The sequence below is a fragment of the Anguilla anguilla genome, chromosome 1, assembly GCF_013347855.1.
Source record: "Anguilla anguilla isolate fAngAng1 chromosome 1, fAngAng1.pri, whole genome shotgun sequence".
Taxonomy (NCBI): Eukaryota; Metazoa; Chordata; class Actinopteri; order Anguilliformes; family Anguillidae; genus Anguilla; species Anguilla anguilla.
Genome location: NC_049201.1, coordinates 12,488,070 through 12,515,323, shown reverse-complemented (window position 1 = coordinate 12,515,323; position 27,254 = coordinate 12,488,070). Strand labels below are relative to the sequence as shown.

The 27,254-nt window shown below is 40.0% G+C and overlaps 1 protein-coding gene across 25 annotated transcripts in view; it reads right to left on the bottom strand.

Moving 5' to 3' along the window:
* The window catches only part of nrxn3a (neurexin 3a), a 317,098-nt gene that overhangs the window by 21,655 nt on the left and 268,189 nt on the right, over window positions 1–27,254 (bottom strand). For all 25 annotated transcript variants that reach the window (XR_004765382.1, XR_004765386.1, XM_035418878.1 and 22 more), the window contains 2 exons: window positions 17,042–17,131; window positions 14,978–15,285 (listed from right to left, as the gene is read on the bottom strand). Coding sequence is in view for 23 of the 25 variants with exons in the window: in XM_035418878.1 (XP_035274769.1) it covers window positions 14,978–15,285; window positions 17,042–17,131 (398 nt within the window). In the remaining 2 variants the exon portion in view is untranslated. The remainder of the gene's footprint in view (window positions 1–14,977; window positions 15,286–17,041; window positions 17,132–27,254) is intronic.

The following is a 27,254-nucleotide window of genomic DNA, read 5'->3' as shown; positions in this document are numbered from 1 at the left end:
TCAAGGGAACTTTGCATGTTCCTTATGCTATACTCACAGAGTAATTTAATTGAGGTCAGCTTGGTACATTTAGTGCTACATTTTGGCTGAAAATTTACTGATCATGGCATGAATAATTTTAAATACCAAAAGCTATTGTGAAAGAAAGTCAACATTTACTGAGGGTGGTCACAGAAAATAATATTATAATTTCTACACAATTCAAATGCTTTTGAATAGTAATTTAACATTTAATTTTACCACAGTCAAACAGTACATATAAATCTTGACTGACTGTACAGCATCAGGCCATAGTATTGTCAGAATATGCTGTGGATTTAAGTGTTTTGGTGTCATGTGGCAGCACAGATTAAAAATTTTCCCTCATATTTTGACAGGTGGTGGATTTACTCTGTTGGAGATAAATCCTACAGCAAAGGATTCAGAGCCATTCCATGTAACAAAGTGTGAGATTCCAATCTAACACGAGAGGTTGCAAACTCCCCGAAGAGCTTCGTCGCTCTCAATGGCTTCAGAGGGTGTGAAGGTGCAATCGCACCATGGATCTGAGCAACAGCTATCTATAGAATCCTTGACTGCATCAATGTGAAGCTGACACATAAGAATGAGGCAAAAGGGAACTGAGAAAGAGGCACAATTGTATCCTTTTCACAAGCAACACTGACACCATGACATCCTATTGAAGCTACCAATTTACACTGAAACTTTTTCTTAAAAAAAAAAACTGCCTCTATCACATGCACAATATGTGAAACACAATGGCTATGTGGGACAGCAAATATTTTTAGGTAACTTGCATTAGCCTGCCACTTGCTGATGCATCATACCAAATTTCAAACTGAATGATGAACGCATTTCCTTCAAAACATTGTTTACCTATTTCTAAAAAGTGAGGGTCAACTAATTTCTAAGTCCTGCCATTTTGTAAGGAAGTGACCTGTCGAACAGAATGGCAATCAGTATTCAAGGTTACATGAACTCAGGCGATTACTTAGCCATGTTGGCCAACACGAGAGACAGGCATTTGAAAATGTGGCCTATGTAATCTTCAGTCTTTATATCAACCACAAAATTCAGGTGCAGTTGTTAATTTCATCACATGGTTGAACCACAAAAAAAAAAAAAAACAGGCAGAAAAAATGTATACTACCAAGAAAAATGGAAATGTATGAGCCAGTAATATAGCCTGACAACTAAACCGCCCTTGAAAGAGTTCTTGCACATTTTGATCAATGATTTAAGAATTCCCACTCTGACAAATGAAATAAATGTAATGCAAGATTTACTGTTGCTGCATTTGCTCTCACCCACTTTAATAGTAAAAGTAACCTGATTTCATTTTAATACCTGCAGATTTGTGCAACACATTCATAACATAAAGTCTTGAACTATAGAAGGGTTCATTTTGTTTCCATGGTGTTTATTTAGAATTTAGGACCACAGTGATTCAGCCAGCGGCCATTTCAAGTGGATAAAATCTACATGGCCACCAGGCGACGGCTGGATGCATTATTAACTCCCCGAAGCTAAATATCCTGATGTCCTGTCATTTTTTTTTCCAACAGCATATTGCTCTGTGACCTACGAACAGGAACCATGAATAACAAATAAACCAATATTTTGTCATATCTGGATCACTGTTACATACTTTTTTGGCCAACAGCAACAATCAGTTTTGGACTGTGGGAGCAAAACAGCTATGATACCATGGCCAGTTTTTCATGGCTCTACAGTTCTTTAAATGAATGCAGCACCTGAAAGCCCCAACATCTGTCATTTTGACTATTTGATAAAATAGTTAATGCAGGAAGTCCAGTCAGGCCTTTATTTGAATGGGCTATGAGTCTCAACAAACGTAACAAGGAAAAGTAACCAACGAGTGATATCTTTCCATATCTTTCAGAATGGCAGAGACATCCGAGACTTGGTGAATGCTACCAAATTCATGGGCTTGGCAATTCTAGAGTCAAGACAAATGTGTAAAAACAATTACCATTAATATTACATGGGAGATCAGTAATTCCAAGGCAATTAAGTTGCCAGTGCTTTGTTCCTTCACAGATATTTGCAGTTCACTAGATGGCTTCAAACAAATCAATTTAATCAATTTCCATTAAGGATGCCTGCTACGGGTCTGTTATATCAACATGAGAAAACACTATTTGATATCTTCATTTTTTTCAACAGATCAGTTATGCTAACACCAGAATACCACTCAACAACAAACGGAGACAAATTGAACTGAATAGAAAATAGGATGATGTTCACTAGAGAGCCCAGATGTCAGTGTGAATAAAAAGAGCCCATCTTTTTATTTAGTTTATCTGTATTTATTTATTTATTTTTATATTTATCATGCATCCAATACTGCTTATTTATTGTCAAAACTGGTAAGGAGCTGGTCTTGTAATGTAAAGATCACAGGTATCGATTCCCAGGTAGGACACTGCCGTTGTACCCTTGAGCAAGGTACTTAACCTGCATTGCTTACATCCAGCTATATAAATTAATGCAATGTAAATGTAAGAAAAAAAAAAAGAAAAAAGTAGCTTTGGATAAGAGTGTCTGCTAAATGCCTGTAATGTAAAAAAATGTCAAATAGAAACACATAGTCTTCATATACACATTTGGGGTGTATTTTTGCTGATCATGTCAGCACCATTAGCACCATTGGCTTATGAGAGCAGGCAAACCCAATGTGTGATAGCTGAGGCATGCATTTGTGGAGTCCTCACAAACTGCATACATACCCCTCAATACTGGCATTAACACAGACACTATGTATTATGCCAATGTGATTTTATTTATAATAAAATTTCAATTGCTACTTTTGAAATGTTTGCCATCCAGTGATATTGACCATAAATTCCCCAAATCCCAACAAACACATCTATTTTTTTTAAATTTTCATTTTAATTTAAGTGACATTTAGCTCTACAGTGAGCAACATCCATATATTTTTGTTGTATATACATGTAGGAAAATAGCATAGAAATAAAATTGAGAATTATTGTTGCGATGAAACAAGGCGCCGAGAAAGGCTAACGACATCACCTTCACTTTCCATCCCTGACAATCATCGCTTCACCTTTTTCGATTGGGTCACTCCAGATTGGCACTATCTTGTCCAATCTTGACTTTGACAGAATGACAAGAAAACAGCTTGTATTACAAGGAGAATCGATGGCATGGGTCCAGGTCCCTCTAAAAATTGTAACACTTCTCATTCAATCTCCACAAAGAAGACAAACAAGGCTCTGCAAGATATCCAACAACGAGGCCCGCTCGTAGCTTCAGTGATGTCTCAAACAGAAGAACACTGTGCTAAAGCCACTCAAATTGCAAAGTGCATCAGCTTGGTGTCTGCATAAATACACGTGAAAAATTCAGTTTTTTCCCAGTCAAATCATATGACTCTAAAAGCACAAATATTATATTCTTTTCTATGTTTTCTACCTTCTTTACTTGTGGGGCTTTAGCAAAATTCAGAATTCTATTCCCTTCCAAACGCATAACATAGTCTCAGACTCACACCAAACTCTAATTGCCATAAGCCATAGCAGGCAGTTTCAAACGGGGTCATTCATCTTCCTGTTTAAAAGGAAATGGTCGTTGGCCTTGATCTTTAATCATTCTCCTGGCGCTGTACACAAGGTCATGGGGGAGCTCATGACAAACAGTCACAGAGAGCTCTCCCCATTGTGCCCTGGCTAAAATTAGAAGAAAATATACAGTTTGTTTCAATTACAGATTCGAATCTTAAGTGGTGTCTTTTATTACCAGGTACTGTTTAATATTGAAAGGTGGGGGAAGAGAACCGTGGAGATAAAACGTACTGCCTCGTCTGCAGAGAGCCTGGACGATGAAACGACGAGGCTGAAGTGAAGGAGGGAAAAGATTAAGATACAGCAGTGACATTTAAATTACCAGCACGCCGGGTTTATGCACAGCGGCTGACTTGCTAGCCTGGCTTTATTAGACTAACACCTTGGAAACGTTGGGAAGTCTAATTAGAAAAGCAGGGTGAAGAGGACTGAGGACTATCAAAGAAAGTTTCGGCTTCTGAAAGTGGGAGTCGGTGCGTTTCTCATATATTAAATTAAAAGAACAGACCCAAGACGCACACATTTCATTACTAAGAAATTACAGGGCCAGGACAAGACAGCGAATGTCTTAGTATCATGGTGGAATAATGACTTTTTTAATCAGACTGCTTGACTGCTTTAATAAGTAATAAGCAATAATTAATAAGTCAATAATGTAAGAGTATTATCTTTAAGTACTATTTTATAACTTTTAAGAACACTATGAGTCAAAAGCAAACCCACACACCTTTACAGAAATAGAATATATGCTGTTTTATATTTTAAAATAAAATATATCGCAGGCTCATAAAAAGAATGACTTCATAGCAACTAGACATACAAACATAATCACTGCCTCCAGATATCGCCAATAATTTTTTGAATATATATTGCTCTGAAATATATTTGCCATATTTTCCGAAAGGACAAGATATTGTCCTTATATATAATATATTTCAGAATGTCTGATAAAAATGGAAGATTTTCCTGGGAGCGTCTTTTTGTCTGGCTGTGGCTCGGTGCCGATAAAGTGAAAAACAGATCATCGCGTTAGCTGCAGGGAGTTTAAAAGAATAGCACACTGAATGAGTGAGAATGCGTTAAATCTAAACGAATGTAAAGCACATTTTATGCGAGTGACCTTCATTGTGCAGTATCTGCTTCTCATAAAACGCGGAACAGCCCTGGCCCCCGCGCCCGCCTTCCATCGCAATCGTTTGTCGGTTCTGCTTACGGGTACAAAACGTCTCTTAAAAGGATCGAGTGTATTGTGATCTCGGCGCACGGTATCATTGTTTAGTGTACGCCAGAGATTCGAGTATCTGGGAGAGAAATCTCGGCCCAGCTGCAGGGGAGGGGCCGTCTGCTCCCAGCGTAGCGAGGCCAGACATTTCTCAGTTTACTGTGCACTGTCCACAGTCCCCAGGATCTGCAGACATTTCCAGGTCTCCGTCATGGATAGTGAGCGATCTCACGCTCAAAGCTGGGTCAGGAGATAGTGGGGCCTTAATGAAGGAGTCTACAATGAACACAAGCATGAGGGTTGGGTGGGGGGGACACTAGATTTATTATAAACACCTCATGACCGTGAAAGCTTTATACATAAGGAGTGTATTTTTTTTTGCCAGAGGACGCAACATGTTCCTTGTTAATTCATGGAAAAGATAACCTCAATTTTTATGATAATACGGGGTAAAAAAAAACAAAAAAAAAAAAAAAAAAACGAAATGCAATTAACATTGAGAATTAATTTAACTGTTCCACCTGGAAGCCATCCATTATATTACAGCCACTTAGCGCACCCCTGTTCCTCTATGATCTAATTTATTTGCTGCTGCTCTTTGCCTAGCATTCATTTATCCTGTCTTATCCAGCAAAGTGACACCCCACCCCAGCGCTGGCTTTTGCATGCGAGTGCCATGGTCATTACCCATGGAATGGGGCCTATGCCTAAGAGGGCTGCTCGGGAAATTCTCACACAATCCATACAGTAAATTAGGGAGATGTGGAAAGTGCTGACACAGAGGAAGTCCCACCGTAACACACTTTCCCTCTTGCAAAGGTACGTATTTCCATACCCTCGTCCCTTCAACCCATTACTAGCACACGGTGACAGATTAGGCTCTCAAACCAGGAGAAATCAACGCGTGTCAAAAGAAATGATTTCCCCTCCCGTCTACATGGTGTCAAAAAGTCACCAGGTAAGGCTAATATCAATCTTTACTGACTGTTTTTGAAGGGCAGGTAAATTGGTTTGATTGCATTTTTTTTTTGTTGCTCTGGTACATTATCTAAATCTATATGCATGCAAAATACATACGCTTGAGAAAAAAAAAAAGAAAAAAGCCAGATGCCTTCTCCTTTGTCAAAACACAGGAAAATCATTTATGATGCAGGGAATGTGTTGGGGGTCACCTTCAGTGCCGGGATATGTATAGAAAAATATTAATGATTTTAGGATAACATAGCCTATGAGAATGCCTTAGCACACAGCAGCAGCTATACACAGTTGTCTCAGGAAACCCTATGAGTCTGCCCTAAGGGCATTGTAGATTTCCATATAAATTTCTGGTATGACTTGTAGATTATATGAAGTCAAGCATAATAGCTTTTTAACACGCTACTGTGGATTTTTGGGTACTATATTTCTGCAAAGATATTTTTGACATTATATAACAGAGTTCAAAAGGTGTAATGTGTTAAGGAAAACAGAACGGGTACATCTCCTAGTTTCAAAGCTCAATTTTACATCTTCAACAGTCATTTTTCACAATATCTGAACCTTCTCACACTTTTGACACCCCAAATTGTAAGACTTTGTTCTGTATCGCCATATATGATATTAAATGAATTTGGGTGACACCTTAAGATACACAGTAAGCAAAGTACATTTGCTTGATGTTCATTATCATTTTTATTTAGGTTTTCAAGCCAAAGCTTGGCTAGAATACTGAAATATACTGCGGTTCATCTGTTCAGAACTTTTTACATTTGAAGTAACATTTTTTTCAGTGGTGTTAGAGCACACTTGAAATTGGATGAGCAGAAACAAAACTAGAGGTGCATCAGCAGTTTTGATTTAACTTTGCAGCAAACACATCTTCATGCGCATTATAAAAAAAAATTAAATAAACAAATCAGAAATCACTCAACAGAAATCGCTCAACATTGAAATTCAGTGTTTCAGAATTCAATGTGGCCCCAAAATCGGGTGAACTCCGCGGGAGTGCTCTTCCCAACAGCAGAGCTGCCCTTTTGAGAGTCTCGTGCTTGGGGGGCAGTTCTCATTTGTGGCAGCTGAAAGACGCCGTAGCTGCTACATATTTTGATAAACCAGGTGTGATATTTCTAAAGGTTTGCAGGGGTTAGGCATTGCTTAGCATTCCTTATCCCGTGCCAGTTGTCAGCACCTCCTGAAACGTATCAGCCCTCCACACCAGTCCGCTATTCGCTCAGCATCCTCTGGCTATGTAATTGGATTTTTAAGCACAACTCCGGAGAAATATTCGTCTTTATTGTAATGTTGTAGTAGCACGTTCTGCTGACACTGTACTGCTTGCGTCATCAGATCACTTTTTCAGCCCATCGACGGGCTGTTTACTGTATTGTGCAGACTGCCGCAGGAATTCCTCTCTCTCCAAAGGGCTGCCTTCGGTCTTGGCAGCTGCAGCCTGCTCTCATGTAGGGCCAGGGCTCTACATACTGACATATTCTTTCCAAGGAGCACATGTGCTTTCAAGTTGAAAAAATTTAGGAGCACACTAATACATCCCAATTAGTCGATGTGCTCCTAAATTATTTTTTTTCCAGTTGGCGCACATCAATTTTCGGGAGCAAATGCTCCTAAAATGGGAGCAGTGTAGAGCCCTGGGGCAAAACATGGGCCCCAGTGCATGCTGAACTGCGGTTGCGAGCAGAGATGTCATTATCCCCTCTTCCCCTATCTCTGCGGGGAAGTTATTGACCCCAAATTTTTGTGAACCCAATCACTATTGAAGGAGAACCATATTTACTCATTTATTTTGTGATTCAAAAATGAGGCCTAATTGATAGCTTTCCACAAAAATAACATTAAGTAAGACAACAAATACTTAGATTAATCTGTCTCTTTTATAGCATAGCTTAAGAACTGGCACTGCTAACTAATGAAAAAACATTTGCAGAACATGAAAAGTGCAGTGAGCTCCCAGTGCGATTTTTCCATTGTAATTCTTGTATTTATGCAGATGAATGTAATTGCTTACAACAAGCTGTAAAACAATCAGACTGAAGCTTTGTTGTGGCTAAAAGCTAGACATTACCTTTGAGAAAACACATTTACAGAAAGTCCAGAGCAAAGTGATTTCCAAAGGGAAAGAAATGAATTACTACCAACACTCTACGAGCAAGTCTATAAGCAGCTGTACGAAGCAATAAAACACTCACACTAAATTTCACCGCAACATCAAAGGGAAAGCAAGCACATTTACATACACTGGCATACATATGTCAGCACCAACTAGGTAATTAGAAGTGGCCTTAATATAACGGGATGATAAATCTCCTAGAGCCCCATTACTTTCATTAGTGCTCTAAATCAACTCATTCTGCATGTTTTGACTTTGGGCTGGTGCTGTTTGTTTTCTCAACACCAGCACACTACATTCCCACAATGAAAGATGGCAGTTTCTAAGGACCTCATCATGGTTTTAATATGTATGCATTTTTTTTTTAGATCATGACAATAATAATTACCTTTTTTCTGCCACACGAATTGTTATGAGATGTATGTATATGCATATTTTCCATATTTCTGCATCTCAGATTTGTATCTCAGATAACCAGCAGAATTTTACTTTTACAGCCTCAACACTTTCAGGGAAACTTCTAGATTTTTTTTTTTCCACAAGCATTATTGCAAGTTCCAAAGATGTTCGCTTGCAAGTCTATTGTTTTGATTGCAAATTGTGGGCCCCGGGCAGCCATTTCACATGCACTTCATGGCACAGATATCTGAATCTATCGGTATATGAAATCAGAAAGCGGCCTGCACTGGATACAGTATGTATCTCCGGCCTGACATTTAAGACCTAGGGTTAATCCTAAACATTAAATGGTCTGAGAGCTCATCAGTATATGGAATAGATTTATCTGAGCCCCTCTGCTTTTAGTGCCCCATAAATTGCCACAATAACACTTTTACTGTGCGCAGTAAAGGCCTGTTAAATGAACACATTACATCATGTGCACACACTACCACAACCGCTCCACAGTCAGCCTGTGAAAGCAAATAAATGTCATACGTGGGTGAACTCTCACTGTCTTCTTCCACTTCAAACAAATATTTAATATGTTAAGTAATATTCCGTTTTCAGAGCGAGTATAACTGAACCCATGTTTTTTTTGTTTATTTTGCTTATCACTACACAGTGATGACAGCACGGCTTTTTAAAAAAATTTTTTTAGAAACCATTTAGTTAACTAGTGCCCAGGCAAGACAAAACGTTCTGTTCTGGTTGCAAATAGTGCTGAATTTGAGATGAGAGTAACTGAAAGCATCCAAAGCAAAACTAATGTGGTAATCAAGGTTGACATTCCAGCACCGTTCCAACACAAGCTCTGTTTCGCATGAAACTTGGGAACAAGCAAATAATACTTTGACCAAAGAACCCAGTGCACCATAAACTGTCATTTTTCTTGCCTTTTCTTCTCTTCAGTGGTGTATGCGAGCTCAACAGGGAGGGCCATTGAGAGTTGCTTGCACCCTAAGGCAAATGTGTGTCCCTCCTACGAGATACTAACAGACACACTGCACAGACAAAATCGAACCCCACCGCCCCACCCCCCTGGTGCTTTTCTCCAAGGACAAACCGAAGCAAACAGAAAAGTGTTACCTTACCACACCGAAAGACAAAAATCACTCAATTATACATCAATTATTAAAGATTTGTTAGAATTTACCATTATACTCCCTTCTCAGTTTTTACGATATTCTACAATGACTGGCACTAAAGGAAAATGAAGGACATAAGTAGAAGATCAACAGAGCAAAAGAATACTTGTTCATCTAATCTTCTTGAACGGATGATTTTATAAATCAGTTCAATCAGTTAAAGTAAAAAACCTTATATGAACAACATTCCATGAAATAAACACATGCGAACGCACACACACACACACACACACGCACAGGCCACATGCACATGAACAGTTACAGAGCACACAACCACAATTTGTCTGTTGTTCATTCACCGTCCTGTAAAACCTCAGTGTAGTTAAATGCATGCACATCAGTAACTATAGTCTTGAATATAATCACATCATGCTGCAGCATTAAGCTTTCCAGACTTTGTAATGTCTGTAATTCTGCCTTGAGCTATACAGTCAACAAAGCCCGACTGCACACAGAGTCACACTTAAATGAACATGAGACATACTAAACAATGCCTTGACCCACACTTATGTTTCACACATGGACTTCGCCCCCTTAGTCACCCAAACTCCCTTTAAAGTATGCCCTAATTTATGTGATTACACCATTTTCAGACAGGGAGTACTCAGCTCATTCAATCTTCTTGAGAACAGGACATTCTGAAAGCTACAAATGGACCTACTGTAAAGGGAAAGGACAGGTAGAGTCAATACAGAACGACTGTCCCCCATAATCAGCGTGTGCTATTCAGTGGCACGCAGGAGCATCTGAAATCTTCTGTAAAATGAATGGGCTCATCAGGCTTTCTATTTGTGCTGCTCTGCATGCTCCTTCACCCCTAACAGGCCGCATGAGGCATCGCTTCATCTGTCTCCCTCCGTCTATAATTAGGATGCCACACATCTCTCCGCCTGGGAGAACGCATCACTCTGACTCAGGAAGGTCAACAGAAAGAGGGGTGAAAATCGTGAAACGCTGGCCGAAGCGATGTTTCTGTTCTCCCTCCTTCTTCCCCAGGTTCTGCTCTTTATGCTAACGCCAACGCCAGGAGCTTGACAGTTCTGACCTAATCGATACAGCACCGCCACAAATCTCGTGGCGCTTCCTCGAGGAAAGGATACATGAAGATACCTGAGAAACTGAAAAGTTTCTTTGAGCATGTTTTTCAGATGTGTGCATTTACAGTGTCACGGTGTCTATTTTGCCAATATGCATGAAAGGACTGATCTTTTACTGCACATTATTGTTAGCTATATTTACATTTTAAATTCCTCTTGACTGTTCTTGGTGCAATGGTATTAATACAAATACTGTAAATAGGTTTTTAAAAAAAGTGTTTTAAAACATATCCTTTATCTGTGAAACGTGGTGTCCCCCAAATCCCAAAAGTGCCGCACTCAAATGCACTAGCCCAACTGTCTTTGTTCTTTTTCTTCCAGCCCCTCCTTCCTCCTTAATTAAGGAGAAAACAATGAACTGACCTTGTTCCATTTTCAACAGAAAACCAACAGCACAAATCTTATATAAATAGACGCATCCCTGAATATATCTTCCGACACAACACTGGGGATGGCGGCACACAATTAATTTACTTCCAAACGGTGACAGGCAGCTTGTTTACTGATCCTGTTTGTATGAATTAAGACAGAAAAGCAAACATGACGGGCAGAATGTTGACCTGCCAGGCTGCTCAGTCTTAATGAGAATTCCCTTGCTGCTTCCACTCAACCACCTCCCAATTCTTCATTCACAAGATGCTCTCATTCCACTCCTTGGAAAAACTCAGAGGGAAAACGGGGAGCAGTTGCAGCCAGGCTAGCCACCACACAGATAGCCATCACACACTAATATAAAAGCTACAGAATTGCTGGTTTCAAAATAAGCTTCCATGATTTTTTGGAAGCAACTCAGTTTTTAATATTTTTGAGTAAATTTCAATGATCTAAAATGAGCCTAAACAAAAATATATTCACTAAATAATGTTAACAACTGGTTATAGAAATGCTCAATGCCAATAAAAATGTCTCACTATCCATAAGAAATAAATAGATTGGAAACATTTTGTTATACAAATAGTTTTGAACCCCGTAATACAAAGTGTGGTATAGTGTTTTCTAAAAATTGTCTGTATGAGTTATTTTACTGTGAATTTTGATGTACAGTAGACAGAAAACATTCTGACTAGAAAATAGGAGCAACACAATATCTGGTGAGTTAACTCATATTGTCACAGTTCACTAGGGTTTAGAAAAAAACAGTTTCGACTGCAAGATGAATATGGTAGATGTCAGTGAATGTGTTCATGTGCTTCCAAAAAAAGTACTGCGGAGTACAAGAGCATTAGTCACCGCACTTTAGGGTGCATGATCAAAGAGCAAACTGTTAAATGTGTAAAACTTAAAGAAGTTGCAGCGGTACAGCCGGCAGCATGCTGGAAGAGCGTGATTACAGTGCATGAGTTATCTAATATTTGTCACACAGAGATGTGTCAGAGCGGGTGAGTATGAGAACGTGCTGGAAGCATCTGTGGGTGTGTGATCATGGCGAGCAGCGAACGCTCCGATTCATAATGCACCATTTTATTTCATTTTTCAGACTGCCTGCTTGGCGGTACACTGGCGGTACACAGCAGAGACCATTTGGGACATTGCCTTTTTTTTGTCAGAGAAGCCAGATTTCCGTAAACAAGGATGTCGCATCATGGTTATGTCTGAGACGCTTAACCAGATAATCTTCTGTAATATTCTTTAATGTAAAAAAAACCTTGCACATTAACATTTGTGTGTTCATCCAAATGATCTGTCTAAATACACAGTGTATGATTGTGTGAACTAATAAAGAATAGCATGCCTGTACACACTGACCATCTGTGAACACATCAAAAAAAAATTTTCAGACCTTTTTGGTGAATGCAACATTTTTTGTTTGAAAAATTATATAATTTACAATACTCATAGCCCAGTGAAACAAACTCAAGTAATTTGGGAGTGAGCATGTTTTCTCTTTAGTATTACAGAAAGAAAATTCAGCATGACCTTGAATGAGCAATCCTTTCTCAAAGACAATCATTATGCCGCTTATGTATAGAAGTAGCATTTTGCTAAAATATTGCATGATTGGCATTACGAGTAGCCCGTAATACAATTTGCCATAAAGACCAAGTAAATGCCCTCAGGGCATGTTCAGTTTTATGAAGCCATTTCATTGTTACACGTGCCTTTTTTATGATCTCCTGATTTATTACAATTATTTATTTATTTTTTTGGCCAGAAACATCTGCTGATCCAAATATGATTTGTATCTCCTTTGTTCTACATCTTGAGACTGAAGTGAGGTCAAGTGTATCAGTGAACACTATAGATTTTTTGAAGAGGACTGGGCATTGCGCTTCCGAGAGAGTGTGTCAATAATAATATCCAACTCCACAGGGTGATAAAAAAAGGGACAGGAACTTCCCTTCTCTGCAGCTGTACAGTTGTAAAGCACTACAGGGCTTATCACATTCTAGGACCTGAAGGAGACACCAGGTCAAAGGCTGTGAAAACAGCTCTCAGCCCGGGTCAGGACAATACCAGGACTTTGAACAACACTACACCCCGTGCCCTGAAAATGCTGTCAACACCTGTTTGTTTTTCTCAATGAAAAATCGCTTTCCACAGTTGATAGTTGACTGGTGACTTATGATGTAAGCAAAGCAGTTTCCAGGGAGTGGCAACAACAAAGAAAGACACCATGACGAATTACAGTTAAGCCATGGCCTTGCCAAGCGAGGGATTTTCATGAAAATCAATTAGAGGGGTATGAAAAAAACAACATTTTCATAAACAAATGAGGAGCATGCAGAAGACCTTGCTCCGAGGCAAAGTATTTTGCATGCATCATGTCTGGCAGATCACCCTTTCTATCCTTGCGCACCAGCGAGTTTGAGCAACTTGCCCTGGCCCCTTCGTGTCCGTACTGTACATTTTGCACTCCGGCCTGTTTGCGTTGTTTTCAGCATGAGGGGTTCTAATTATTTTGCATTTCCACGAGTGCCTGTGTGATCTGTTGCTGTGACTGTACATCACGGCGCTGTTGGAGAAATAAAAGTCTTCCCGCCTCTTCTTGGCAGATGCTCTGAAGAGAGTTATGGCTTTAATATCGTGACCGCCAGGTCAATTTGTTCTCCGGTGCCTATGAAATGGCCAGCGTAATTATATTTTGCCAAGCCCCAGACATTTATTGGCTCACAGTTAAAGTGTATTTGCAAAGCGCTCTGTTTTGCTGCCGTGAGACCGGGGTATCTGTCTGAGAAAAGCGTAGGAAATGGAACAATTTTGTTCCGTCTTTAGCCACAGGACAAAGCACAATGAGACTGAACACGTGTAGCCTACTGTACGTCTGGAATTAAATGTTGACTTTCATTTGTGATCTCACGTCATTGTGCTTCCGGATAAAATGAGCCAAGGCATCGTGTGTAAAACAGGCAGAATTAACATAAGCAAACAATGTATCAGGGAACTTAACTCAGAAAAGTACCATTATACTGATATTACCTGTTCATATTAAGTATACCTGTATACATACGGTATGTAAAGCTAGAATACACATGTGCATTTTTACAGTACTTAGTTTTCCATCACAAAATCATAAAATGACCTAAAATAAAATTGTTTTTTCATGATGCTCCTTTGAATTTTAAGCTGCTTCCATAGTCACAATTCTATTTCTCTCCTTTTTTGAAGCTGAGTGAAGGTCTCAAACTAGGCCGTTGGAATACGTGTGCCAGACAGACGACACCTCAGAACCACAGAGTGGTTGTATTTTGTAAAACAGAAATGACTCACTGTTCTAGCAAAGGCTGGAATGAAAGCTTCGCCTGACCTTAACCAAATGAAAATGAATGCACCTGTTAAATTACCTGCTTAGGCTCGAAACATTTGCTTTGCATATGCATTGTCCTCCCACACCTGTACATGAGTAACACAAATTTTCACTAATTCTGAATTGCTCCAATGTGAAGCAGATGCTGTCTTATATCAGTAAAAAACCAAAAATATGCAATGTAATTGCATAGCTGATCATCTTACTGTTGTGTCACTGCAAATAGAATCCTCAATTTCACCTGAAATCTAGAGTGTATGACAGGCTAATTTTATGTAGTTTATGAGTTACTTCATGTTTTTCAGTACGTCTTTGGACTATTTTTCATGGATCACAGTGTTTTGTAAATTGTTGAATGCTGCATGCCAACCTAGATTAGTATAATTACATAATATCACAAATATGCAGCCACCCTTACAATACTAATACCAGCATGAATCAACCAACAGCCATTAACACATTACAATTACACTGTGTTTGATAAATCTCTTGTCTTCTTTTGTATATGTGGGACATAGGGTCACATGATGTGTCATTAAAAGTGAGGCGCATGATTGGTAGAAAAGTGCTGGCTTAATTTAGGACCACACAGGAAGGAGGAAGAACCCGAGGGTAATACCTGTATGGTGGGCGGAGAGCGCTGCTTGCGGGTGGTGGTGGTGGACATGGTGGTGGTGGTTTCGATGAAGGTGGTGGACATCTCGGGCGGGACCGAGGTGGTGGTGGCCGACCCCAGGACAGAGGGCACGTCGCCCACCAGGCGCACGCTGCCGTTGATCTTGATGTTGGGGTTGCCCTCGGCGGCCATGTTGAGGACCTTTAGGCCATTATAGTACAGGCCGGAGAGCTGGCCCTGGAATGGCCTTTTTCGGTCATTACCCCCAATCGTGATGGTGGCCTGGGTGTTGAATATTGTTAACTGTCGGCCTAGGAGGAAAACCAGAAGGTAGTAATTCAACTGACAGCACAATGTCTGAGGTGTGCAGTTTATTTTGTAAAATGGCCTGGTGTATACATACAGTGTGTGTGTGTATGTGTATGTATATATGTATTTGTCAATGCGTTTTAAAATGAGCATTTACCAATTATAGAGAAGCAATCAGTTTGCAGTTTGTTTGCAACATGCCTTTTATGGGGGTTCCGGTTGTGCCGTTTAAAAAAAACAAAAAAAGACTATTACCTGTTTGAACCAGTAATTAAGCCCTGCTACTGTCCAAAACAAAGGCTCCTTGCCATCAGAGTGAAAGGCTGAGACCAGAGTGAATGCCTCAAAGGCCACGGGAAATAGCATGTAAACTGGGGGTAATGGGGGATTCTCATCAGACAGCATACAGAACTCAGCGGCTCGATGTGTAGGGTTGGAGCTTATCGCTGTCAGGTGTGCGCTGTGTGATCTCTCTCTAAAGGTCATCATTTCCTACAGTCATTTTCATTATTATGAGTTCTAAATGAAAAGGTGGTGTGCAAAGGAAAGGTCATATGCTTATGTTCTTTTTCGTAACGGCACCTCTGGGGGCCCTTCAGAACAAGGATGATAGCTACGGCTACATTATTTTTTTTACACAACTTTAAAATTCACAACTGGAAGAGGACAACAAAGATTTCAAGGGTTGTGGTACCTTCTAGTCTGTAATAGAAATTGTTCAATTATGCATGGGTTACTGCAAAAATTATAGTGACAAATTTAAACAATTCTTTTTCATGTATTTGCTAAAAGTTAAATTTATTAAATAAAATGAGTTGTTTCTGGAAAGGGTAAACAATTATTATGAGAAATCAATTCAGTTTAATTGTAGCTGTATGAATATTTTGCACTTAAACACATTTACAAGTTTGGAATGATGCGTTTGAACATGTGACCAGATACCCTTAGCAAAGCCATTTATTCAACTATGCAATTTTAAAATAGAATACTATCAAACTGAATCAATAAAAACACTTATACCAGGTTTAATAAAAACGTCACATGACATAATTAACAACTCCATTACATTTTCACACAAAATAATAAAATCACAGAAAAACAAAAAATAGAATGTAGATTCATGCATATTACAGTTCTAATGGGATTTGAAGCTCACTTTATGTTTTAGACTGTTAAAGGGACTTTATAATCTACTTAAGGAGGTTTAGCAATGACCTTTCAGTGGAATTTATAATGAAATTAGCTCATACCTGAAAAGCAGGCAGGATAAGTACTACCTTAAATGTAATTTACTAGTATCTGTCATACGGGATTAATATACTATAATTAGTACAGTAATATTCTCATCCTGTTAGACAGTAGGGTATCCATATCAAGTTTTTCTTTAGTTCATTGACAGGTTTCCTTTTTTTTCAGTTTAGGCATGCTGCAAATGTAAATATATTAATATTTAGATATCTATTCATATGAACCTTGAAATAATCCAGTCCCTTTAACTTGGTTGGATGAAAATGCATTGTTATGTATGATTTAAATAATGGTAGCAAACGAAAAATACAATGTAAATTCGAACAAAAATTAAGACATTCATTTATGGGTATGAGAAAGAAAAAAACGACATGATTTTAGATTACTGACACTTTCTTTTGTATGCTTGATTTATTCACTTTTTAAGATAAGAACCACAGGTAACAAGAACTAAAACAATAAAACAAGCAAAATGAAAGGAAATTTACCATTTTAAAATTTAAAGATTACCTTTCTCTTGTAGCCATTCTTCTACCGGTCGGGTATATTTGAATGGGATTTTCTTATTAGCCATTTGATAGCGCTCATAATCACTGCTGCCTTTAAAGTTTAAAAACATTAAAAGCTTCAAACATTTGGCAACGGCAACAGCACAGATTCAGTTTATACACAATTAATTCTTGTCATTTGTATTTTCAATTTTAAAAGTTGTTTAACAGTGTTTTTAGAAGATTAGAATTATTTATTATTTTAGAGCTGACGACTTTGTTCAAATATAGAAATACAGCTATGTATTTAAATATTGTGAGGAGAATGGAAAATTGCCCCCATTTCATAAGACATATGGCTAGCGATGAGCATCATCTCATTGTAGTCCATATTCAGGTTGATAAAAATATGCCTCTAGTCATTAGTATGTATATATTACTGTTTTCATGGCATTAGAACTAAATGCACATGTAATTTAGATTTATTTTTTCATTTCCGAACCCTTATTAAAAAGACATTTAGAAGACAGAAAAAACACCAAAACATTGTCAAGATAAAATAGTTTGACAGTGAAATTAGATAATTGGATTAAAAATGAAATTACCACTGGACAGCACTTGCTCATGTTTGCCAATGACAGGAACAAAAACACAACACAATCTGTTCAGACTTTGAAATTTGGATTTAAATTCAAATAGAACTGCTTGCCACAATACACGGACCTTCAGTACAAGTGTGCCAAGAGATGCAGAGCTTTTGTAACACAGGTACAGTCCTGTAGACAACTTGTACAGATTGGACCATTAGCACAACAGCAAGATGACTTGGGGGGTGTGTGTGTGGGGGGTGGGGGGGTGGGGGGGAAGTGAAGGGGAGGTGGATTTAATTTTGGGTGCGTAAGCTGCCAAGTCCTGCTGTTCCTACACTGCTGTCAAGTGGTGAAGGGAGACAGGCTGCCACAGGGCACAGTGTGAATCAAATTCCATGGCGCAGGGGAGGGGGCGTCAGGAGGCTCTCTGAAAAAGAGGCCCACCGTCGGTGTTGCGCATCGGAGGCAGCAGGTCGTGCACCCCCACATTACTCTAACTCCAGGGGCAGGCACTCAAATGCCTGGGTGACCAGGACCGTTACAGAACATCATAAAAAACCCTCAGGAAGAGTGTAGCATTCCCCACATATAAACAATATGGATCATCCGCACGGGCCCGACGGGAGGTGTTAGGGGCTCAACACATCAAGCAACGTCCTCTACTTTAAGAAGCATAATTGTTTTTCGTGTTCAGTGAGATAGGGTACGACACCGATCGCTTGGCGAGCAGCATGAAATAATAATTAAAGAAGGACTGCAGATTTATGTACCCAGCATGGTCCTGTAGTTGTTTCTTTGTGCGAGGCACGTCATCTTTTTTTGCCTCACAAACACAATTTGACAGGTGCAGCAATCACAAAAAAATTAACTCACCAAACTGAGACGTGAAGAGAAAGTGTAAGTGCTTGCTTTTACTTGTTAGTCAGAATTAAAGACAAATGCTGATTGAGTACAAGCCTACAGCATGTAAAATGTAAAAAAATAATAAAAAAACTGCCAGGAAATGGATGTCTGCCCATTGTTTGCTCAAAGAGTGCAAATCTATGATCACTAGTTACATAAAGTGCACTATTTTAGCAGGTGTGACAGGGACATTTTTTAGAATCACTGTAACTGAGAGGACAGCGCATGCTCTCCCACTGTGACACCAGCCTGTGACTGTCCTCCAGCTCTGTTCATCTATGGCTACGATTCTGTAGTGGGGTCAGCTTCACACCTGGTGTGAGGTCTCTGAGCTATACTATCACAAAGAGAAGCGGGCAACAAGATGGCAGGCTATCCATTCAGGAAGATATACTATTCAAAGCCATGAACAAGTACTTCCCCAGTAGAGAACAGTTAACAATACACACTGCACAGAAAAAGACAGTATGCTGTTAACCTATGTTACTCATGGCACCGTAGGAAAAAGAAATATGCTCTCTTCTGAGAGTCATTAGTTTTGGACCAAAAGTAGTTGCAAAGGGAAAAGTGTTTCAGTATCATTTAAAAGAAATGGGTCAACGAAGAGGCACAATATAGAGCAAATCTATAAATATACCACTGAACATGTAGCCGGGTTCGTTTGGTACATCACAAACATAAATTGTGACAGTTGTGACATGGTCAAGTGCCATTCATCATTACTGAATCGTAAGTCCAGATCATGCAGGGCAAAACATTTTGAGGTAGATTTAAACAGAAACTTGAGCTTTTTCAGAAACAGGTGGAAGCAGCATCAAAGAGGGCAGGGTGAGAATGCTCAAAAGCATACGTGGGCTGAAGGAAGAACAGGTAGCCCATAAAGTATGAGGGTTAATCAAAATTTAGCAGAGCTGTATGCCTTTGATCTAGTTAAATAAAGTGTACGTGTTCACCAGGCTCCTATGGACAGAATTATTCTTGTGCCTTTGAAAATACATAGCACAGCCAGGGGGTGTATAAACATATGCCCCTGATCAGACACTATACAAGTTCTGGGATTGCAAGATGAGAATATTTCTACAGTCATAATTGGCAGTTGTGACATTTGTGCATTTCCAGGTTTTCACTTTGAATAAGGGGTTCAAAAAGGCAAGGTCATTGTAATGGTTCTTCCCTTGTCATTGGTGAGGGCTGCAAAACCAGGCTATGCAGTCAATCCTCTGAACATCTTCCGGAAAAATGTTTTTTACCACTGAAAAAATGAAACCCTCGCATTCAGTCATTTCTCCACAATTAATAATATTGTGTCAAGAGCAACTCTTTCTATCCCCTGACCAAAAGCAATCTGCAACTGTAGGAAAGCAAACAAGTACTGTGCATGTCAAGTTTTCCAACGGAGCAATCAAAACAAGCTGAATATAATGTTCATGTGGCTTTGCATATCTTCTAGCTTCCTGGCACATCTAATACAATTGTATCCGTCCCTGCGCAGTCTGCTTATTTGTGTGGCCCCGTCAATGTCCAGTAAATACAATGCAATGGAGTTCTGTAATGAAATCCACTAGGGCTTCGGTGGGAAGGGCTCCAATCCTCGTCCCAACACCAGCGAGAGCCGTGCAATTTCGCTGCCGCACAGCAGCACAAATCATCTTCCGCCCTCGCTGAACTGAAAATGTACCCGGAGCGCAGCAGCGTTACGTGAGCCCCCTCTCTCTGTCCTGTCTCTGCCTAACGCTGCCTGGCCCGCTCCACTTGAACAGTGTCAATAGATGGACTCAATCGCCGCCGTGCCAGCAATTGGTTTGCGCACAAAAATGTGCACAGTGTGGGACGTTCACAGATGCCTACTCTGCTTCAAGCTGTGAACATGCAGCTGAACTGTCCACCAGGCTCCCCATGCGTTCTGACTGGGATTGGCCATCTCACTTTCTGTTATCCTCCAGCTTTTAAGCACATAAGACTACAGTATGTTTAAAGGCAAAAAAAGCTAATCCTGCTTTTATCCTCCTCCGCCTCTATTGAAAACCCCTTTGTAAATGTTACACCTGATAGAAATTCCAACTTGTATCTGACATACTGTACTAGTATATGTCCTTTTATTTAAACACACACACATGGTATTTCCTATTATGCCATTCATTTTTGCATGTCATTGAGAGAATAATACACATATGTGCATTACAATTTTAATTACTGATTTAATACAATTTTTAGAAAATAATTTTCATTTAAATAACTTCTACCCCCCACCCTTACTCCCAGAAAGTTTCTTTCTCTGCATTTTCTGAAAACTGAATGACTGTTTTTATGATATATTACATTTTAGCAGGCTCAATCAGCCAATGGTGAAACTAAGCAAAATGTTAAGAGCAGTATATTTATCACATTTTCTTCCAAACAGACAGCAAATCAATCAAGGTCATTTTCTACCCTGTACCTATTCACTGATTTAGAGAAAGGAAAAGGGCTGAAGAGTCCAACAATCCATTTTTAGATTGCACTTACACGTTTTATTCTCTCTGACTGGTGAGCACAGACTGAGCTCATCTGAGCAGAAATACACCAGCATCGGGGTGGATATACTCCCTTTCAAACTGACCTGCCAGTTCAGCTGGGATCTGTTCATGAGAGGCTCCTCCTCCTGCCTCAATATCTCCCAAAAAACAATGAGAGAGAAAGCATTTATCTCAGCATCCTGGGTGCTTTCATTTATTCCTGGGATTAGACCAGCAGCTCTTATTGAAAGCTTATCTTTTTTCCTCCAAAGAGATTTATAAGGGCGAGAGATTTTGTTTTTGATAGGAGTAATTGTATTTGGCTTGTAGGGTACAAGACTATTTATCTTGCACCTAGGAAATCATTACCTTAAATCCTGACAGATAAGAGCCAGGGACTCTTTGAGAATCACTGGGGTGTCATGTCATGAAATGACGGTCAGTCTTTTTTTAGAAGAAGAAGGGGTGTAACCATATTTTCTGTTTACCTGTCCTGCAGCATTAAGGCCGTTTGTTAAGGGCCATTATATCGAGATTAACCGAGGCAGAGACATCCGACTCACATGCAAACAAGGTCATGCCTGAAGTCCTCCGTTAGGAAAATCCATGTGGGTCCCAGCTTATCATCATAGAGAACACTGTGAGTGTACACAGCTATCTGTCAATCTGATTGCAGACTGTAGGGGGGCAATTTTCTACACTTATCAGCCTCTGAGATGCTGGCATGAGACTTCTTTTTTCAAAGGCCTTGGAAGGTAAGACAGCTGCCGCATATTCTGTTCCAGTTCAGAGGGTGAACCGCATGGGCAGCGTCCTGGTACATCTATCTGAGGAACAGTGTTTCTGTCATTGCAAAGGAAGGAAAGCCTCATTCACATTCTATCGCGACGTGCGAAGAAAGGCAATTGTCAGACGTTCGGCCTCAGCTCGAAAGCTGTGACACCTCCGGCGGGTGGAGGTTGAGCTTTTCAAAACTATTTACGGCCACGGAACATCGCATCCTGCCACGAGCTCGGGAACCTGGGGAAGCACCCGCGTGGCTCGGCACAAACCAGCGTGACCAGCCTTCCTAAAAATAAATAAATACCTGTTTTATTTCCACCCGCACCTATTCCGTCCATCAGGTCAATTATGCATCGGAGCGAGTAAGAGAGGTGGACCTCTAACTGACACGGACGTGGAGGTCAACGGTATCCCAGCAGGACTTGTCTAAACGCGGCGCGTCACACGTCCCCGGCCCTGTCCCCCAGTCGCTGACACATCCGCCCCACGAGAAGCCGTGCATGCAGGGCCGGGGGGGGGGGGGGCGAGCAGTTGTTGAGCTGAAATAGCGTTCATCTGAGCCGGGCCCCATGGGGCCCTGGCACTTCACTACCCGCAGGGCTAGCTGCAATAACCGCGAGGCCGAAGCAACATGGGGTAACTGAGTTTGCGCGCGCGTTTCCTTGATGAAAAAGTCATTCAGATTTGCACAAAATGCCACCCTGAGTGGAGCGAGAGCAAGCCAAGTTGAAAGCATCATTTATCAGAACAGTCTTTAAGAGGGAGCAAATAACTGAAGAATGTCAGAGCGTTTAATGGCTCTATAATAATATGGGGATTAAGTCAGCAAAGTGCAGTAATTTTCCATTTTGATTAGGAGGTCAGAGAATCAAAAAGTAAGTGCTTCAAACTCATTTCTATGAAGTGACAGGCTAATTTTTGTCATATAATTCTGTACCCGATGCCCGTGTTTCTGAAAAGAAAATAATTTTTCCTGGATACTGTGGGTCTGAAAGGACACCACAGAACTGTCTTTTAAATAATTATCTCTCACATTTGATGATCTCCAAAATTATTTAACGCTCATTAGTAAATCCCCCCAAAAGCTTCAAAGAAATATATTGACAAAAGTGAAGTTGAAACCATTGAAACGTTGGCGATTAAATAAAAAGTGATATATATTAAAGAAAATCTGGCTGGGTACTGTCAGTGAAGTCTCCAAATTCGAGCACAGGTTTCAACCGCATCATGGGCTGGACAGGACTGCAACAGCGCTTCCTGTCTCCATCCCTGACAGGCCCGGGACATTTCTCTACCCGCAAACCGCTCGTGACACAAAAAACGATGCAGTGATTTGACTGCCATCTGGGGGACCCAGACCGCGGCAACTGGGGAAGTGTAATAGCATAACCCATCGCAGCTGTAATGGTCTGCCATTTTCCCCGCTGTCCCTTGCTATTACCGAGACAGAGACCCGTAAGTGTGAGAGGCAGCGGTTGGAACCATAGAAGCCAAAGCCAAAGTCCGTGAGTGGATGAGCCTCACTGGTGCATATATGCATGCGTACACGTAATGCGCATAAATTTGCATATGCACAGATATACTACACATGCATGCAAACATACACGCACATGGACTCACACACAGACAGATGGGCAACAGGATGGGCATATGGAGACTGAAATTCCTCGCACATACAGTACAAACAAAAAAAAATGCATCGACTCACACACAGAAATATATACATGCGTGAATGTGCACATGAATATATGCTTTACACAGTCCTTTCCATATCGTTATAGCAGCCATGTCATATTACCGAAGCATACTGTACAGTATGTCAGTCAAAGATAATCTTCCATGGCACTCTTCTCTCAAGTGCCATGACAATGTTTCTGTCTGTCATTAACTTTCACCATCACTGACAAACTTTTCGTCCTCCCAGTGGGGGAGGATGTGGGGCAACACTGTGTCCACACTTAGTGTAAATGTGGGGTCATTCTCAGTGGATGGCAAAAGGTGATGCATCTCCTGAATATATCAAAGATTATTCAATTTATTATGTAAACCATCAAACAAACATTAATTACTCACAGAGATGAACCACACTCAAGGGGTCTATCATGGACTGATGTAAATTGGCACATCCCGTATGTTCATGTATTTCAAGGCAATTTATATAATTCATATTAGTGTGAGCATGAACAAAAAATTGGTAATCCGCTCTCTTGAGGGAGACAGGTGGCTTCTTCAAGTATTCACTCATTCTGTACTGTCACTTGTTTTATGGAAAAGATGATATCTCACATTGATTTCCAGTACAAAAACATGCTCGTGTTGCTCTGGGATGAAACAGAGTTCTAATTAATGTAAATACCCAATTAATTTTTATTAAAAAATCAAAAAAACATTTCCTGAGATGATTCAGGGATTTGTTTAGATGCCTTTCTGGGATTTATTATAATCTCCCGCTTGTCTCTTTATGGGAGTGCTTGCTCTCCAAAAACCTCATCCTTGGCTGCACTCCACCTTTCTCTGTCAGTCCCCCCGCCCTCCCATTTCTCTGTCTCTGCACTCCGATTTTCTTCATGCCCTTGTCCTCGGCTGCTCCTTCCCACTCTCCCCTTCTCCTTCTGTCTCAACCTCCCCGCGTTCTGTTTCTCTCTGCTTCGTCTTCCGTCCGCCTCTCTCTCTTCACTCTCCCTTTCACTTTCTCTGTCCCCCACCTACCCTTCCTCTTTCTCTTCCTCCCGCTCATTCTCCCTCTTAGAAACGCTAAGCGCTGATCTGGATTGGACCAGACTGCAGCAGAATATTTGAACCCGCCCCAAAGAATGGGGTAAGAGAGGGAACATTACACAGATTTTCCACAAGCTTTACATTCTTTTGTGGATGCTATACAATCTGCCAGTTCCAATCATGTTTAAGCCTCTTTTGTTTGCGCCTTCATCCTGTTACATATCAGCTTGCCTGAGTATTCATTTGCACTTCATTTTAAATGCCTGCACCATGGCTTATTGGGAACTGTCAATTATTTTAACCTCCATTTTGTAACAGCATTCCAATTAGCTGACCCAATTTACAGGTATCTATGGTACCATAACACTCAGTCGTGCACCAGCTGTTGTTATGTACCACATTAAACCATCAGAAGGAGAACCAAAGACACAGGATGAAAATAATATTTGTCTTCAAGAATTTTCTGTTTTTAAATCTTGATAGAACTGTGTAAATGTCACAATGGATTCAGCAAGTACATCATAAAAAAAAATTATAAAACCATGTTACTTAAACATTTTTCATAAAATTTAACAAAATCCCTCCATTTATAAACCTGCGGGATTATCCAGATTGTGCATGTGCTGAGAATTTAGAGAGGAGCTCTAAAACTGAAAATGACTTGCTTGCAGAACTGCAGTTGAACAGGCAGACCAGGAATGCAAATACAATAGGTTTCTTCCAAATACTGTAAACTATGGAGGAAAAGGACCTCGCAGAATAAAATAGACTTTGCAATATTCTGGCTGACAGAGCAATGCAGAATTGTTAAATACATAGCAGTGCAATTCATCTGAGCTGGATGGATACTGGATTTGGATTTCTAAGGCCTGCCTTAGAAGAGCTGTACTTTTGTACAAAATAATATTTGTGCTGTTAAGTTTTTCAGAGCTATAGCAGTTGTTTTTGGCTTGAAATTTGGCAGCACAAAATCAATAACAACAAAATAAACTACAGGATGTTTGTAGCCATATTCTTTGTAATTTGTTGACTTTCATGGCCTTAAAATTCAGCCCCAATCAGTCAGTGATACAAGAAAAGCCAATCTGTGAAAGCTTTTATAGTAAATATTTTCATTTTGGAGGAAGAATAGACCAATGAAACACACACACACACACACACACATACATACATACAGCGAGCTCCATAATGTTTAGGACAGAGACATTGCTTTTTGATTTGGCTCTGCACTATTTAAGGGTATTTTAAATCTTAAATAAAGTCATCATATTGGTTGCAGATCTGGGCATTCTGCCTGAAGTCTACAACCCATAAGCTTCACCAGATGCTGGGTATCTTCCTTGGTGATGCTCTGCCAGGCTTGTACTGCAGCCATCTTCAGTTCTTGTTTGGTTTGGAGGATTTTTGCCTTCAGTCTTGTCTTCAGTACGTAAATCCAGGTTGGGTGATTGACTATGCCAGTTAAGAACATTTCACTTTCATGGCCCTGAAAAACTCTTGGTAGTGTGCTTTGGTAGTTGGTTTGGGGTCATCGTCTTGCTTCAAGGTGAAGCACCTTCCTGTGCGTTTTGAGGCATTTGGTTGGATCTGAACAGATAAGGTGTTTCTGTACACTTCAGAATTCATCCTGCTGCCGTCAGCAGTTACATCATTAATAAAGACAAGTGAGCCAGTACCAGTGGCAGCCATGCATACGCAAGCCATAACACTACCTCCACCATGTTTCACAGATGGGGGGGTGGGGAGTGGAAGGGATGCTTTGGATGATGAGCAGTTCCTTTCTTTCCCCACACTGTTCTCTTTCCATCACTTTGGTACAGGGTAGTTTTCTTGAGGTAATGATGCAACAACACACAGCTGGGAGAAACAGCTGAGCAGCCAACTGCCCAATTACTTTTGGTCCAACAAAATGGGGGAACAATATATATACGACTGCAATTCCTATATGGTTCACCCAAAATGGATGTAAATTAATGCAAATTAAATCCAACAACCTGCACTTTAACCTCATATTCATTGCCTCATTTCAAATCCAATATGCTGGAGTACAGAGCCAAAAAAACAAAAAATGTGTCACTGTCCAAATACTGCACTGTATATATACCCAAGGTGAGAACAATCATCCCTATACTTACTCTACAAACACATTTCATGAATTTGTTTATTTTCTGCTTTAGAACTCCTTTTTGCATCATAATACATTGAATATATTTTCATGGAAAAACAGGAAAAAATATAAAACAACGCATTTTGTTGACTTAAATTATGCTGTCATATTTCAGATGAAGCATTGCTATATTTCATGCTTGCTTTTCCGACATAAATCAGTATTTGTATTGCAGTTCTGACATCAAAATTTCTCAGCTCCCCATAGCTATATTCAGATTTTCCCCAGGAAGTTGAAATAATATATCTCAATTATAATGGCATGAGATGAAAGTAGATAATGAGGATATTTGTTGACATTCAAAAAAAAAAAAAAAATGAAATGTGTCTGTCTGTTCAAACATACATTCATTTTTAGGTTGTTCTGCATCACATAAAATTGCATCTGCAAAAATAAAATGCAGATGTTTGACACTTGCGGTCTCCCATAAAATATAAACTATATAATACCACGAATACCATCTTGCTTCAGTTCTTGTCCTTATAACATAGCATGCTTTAATACTGCATGACGGCTCATAAAGACGAGTGCTTATCCCCCTGAAGCCCTGACAGATGGTTATTCATACTGGCTACTCAT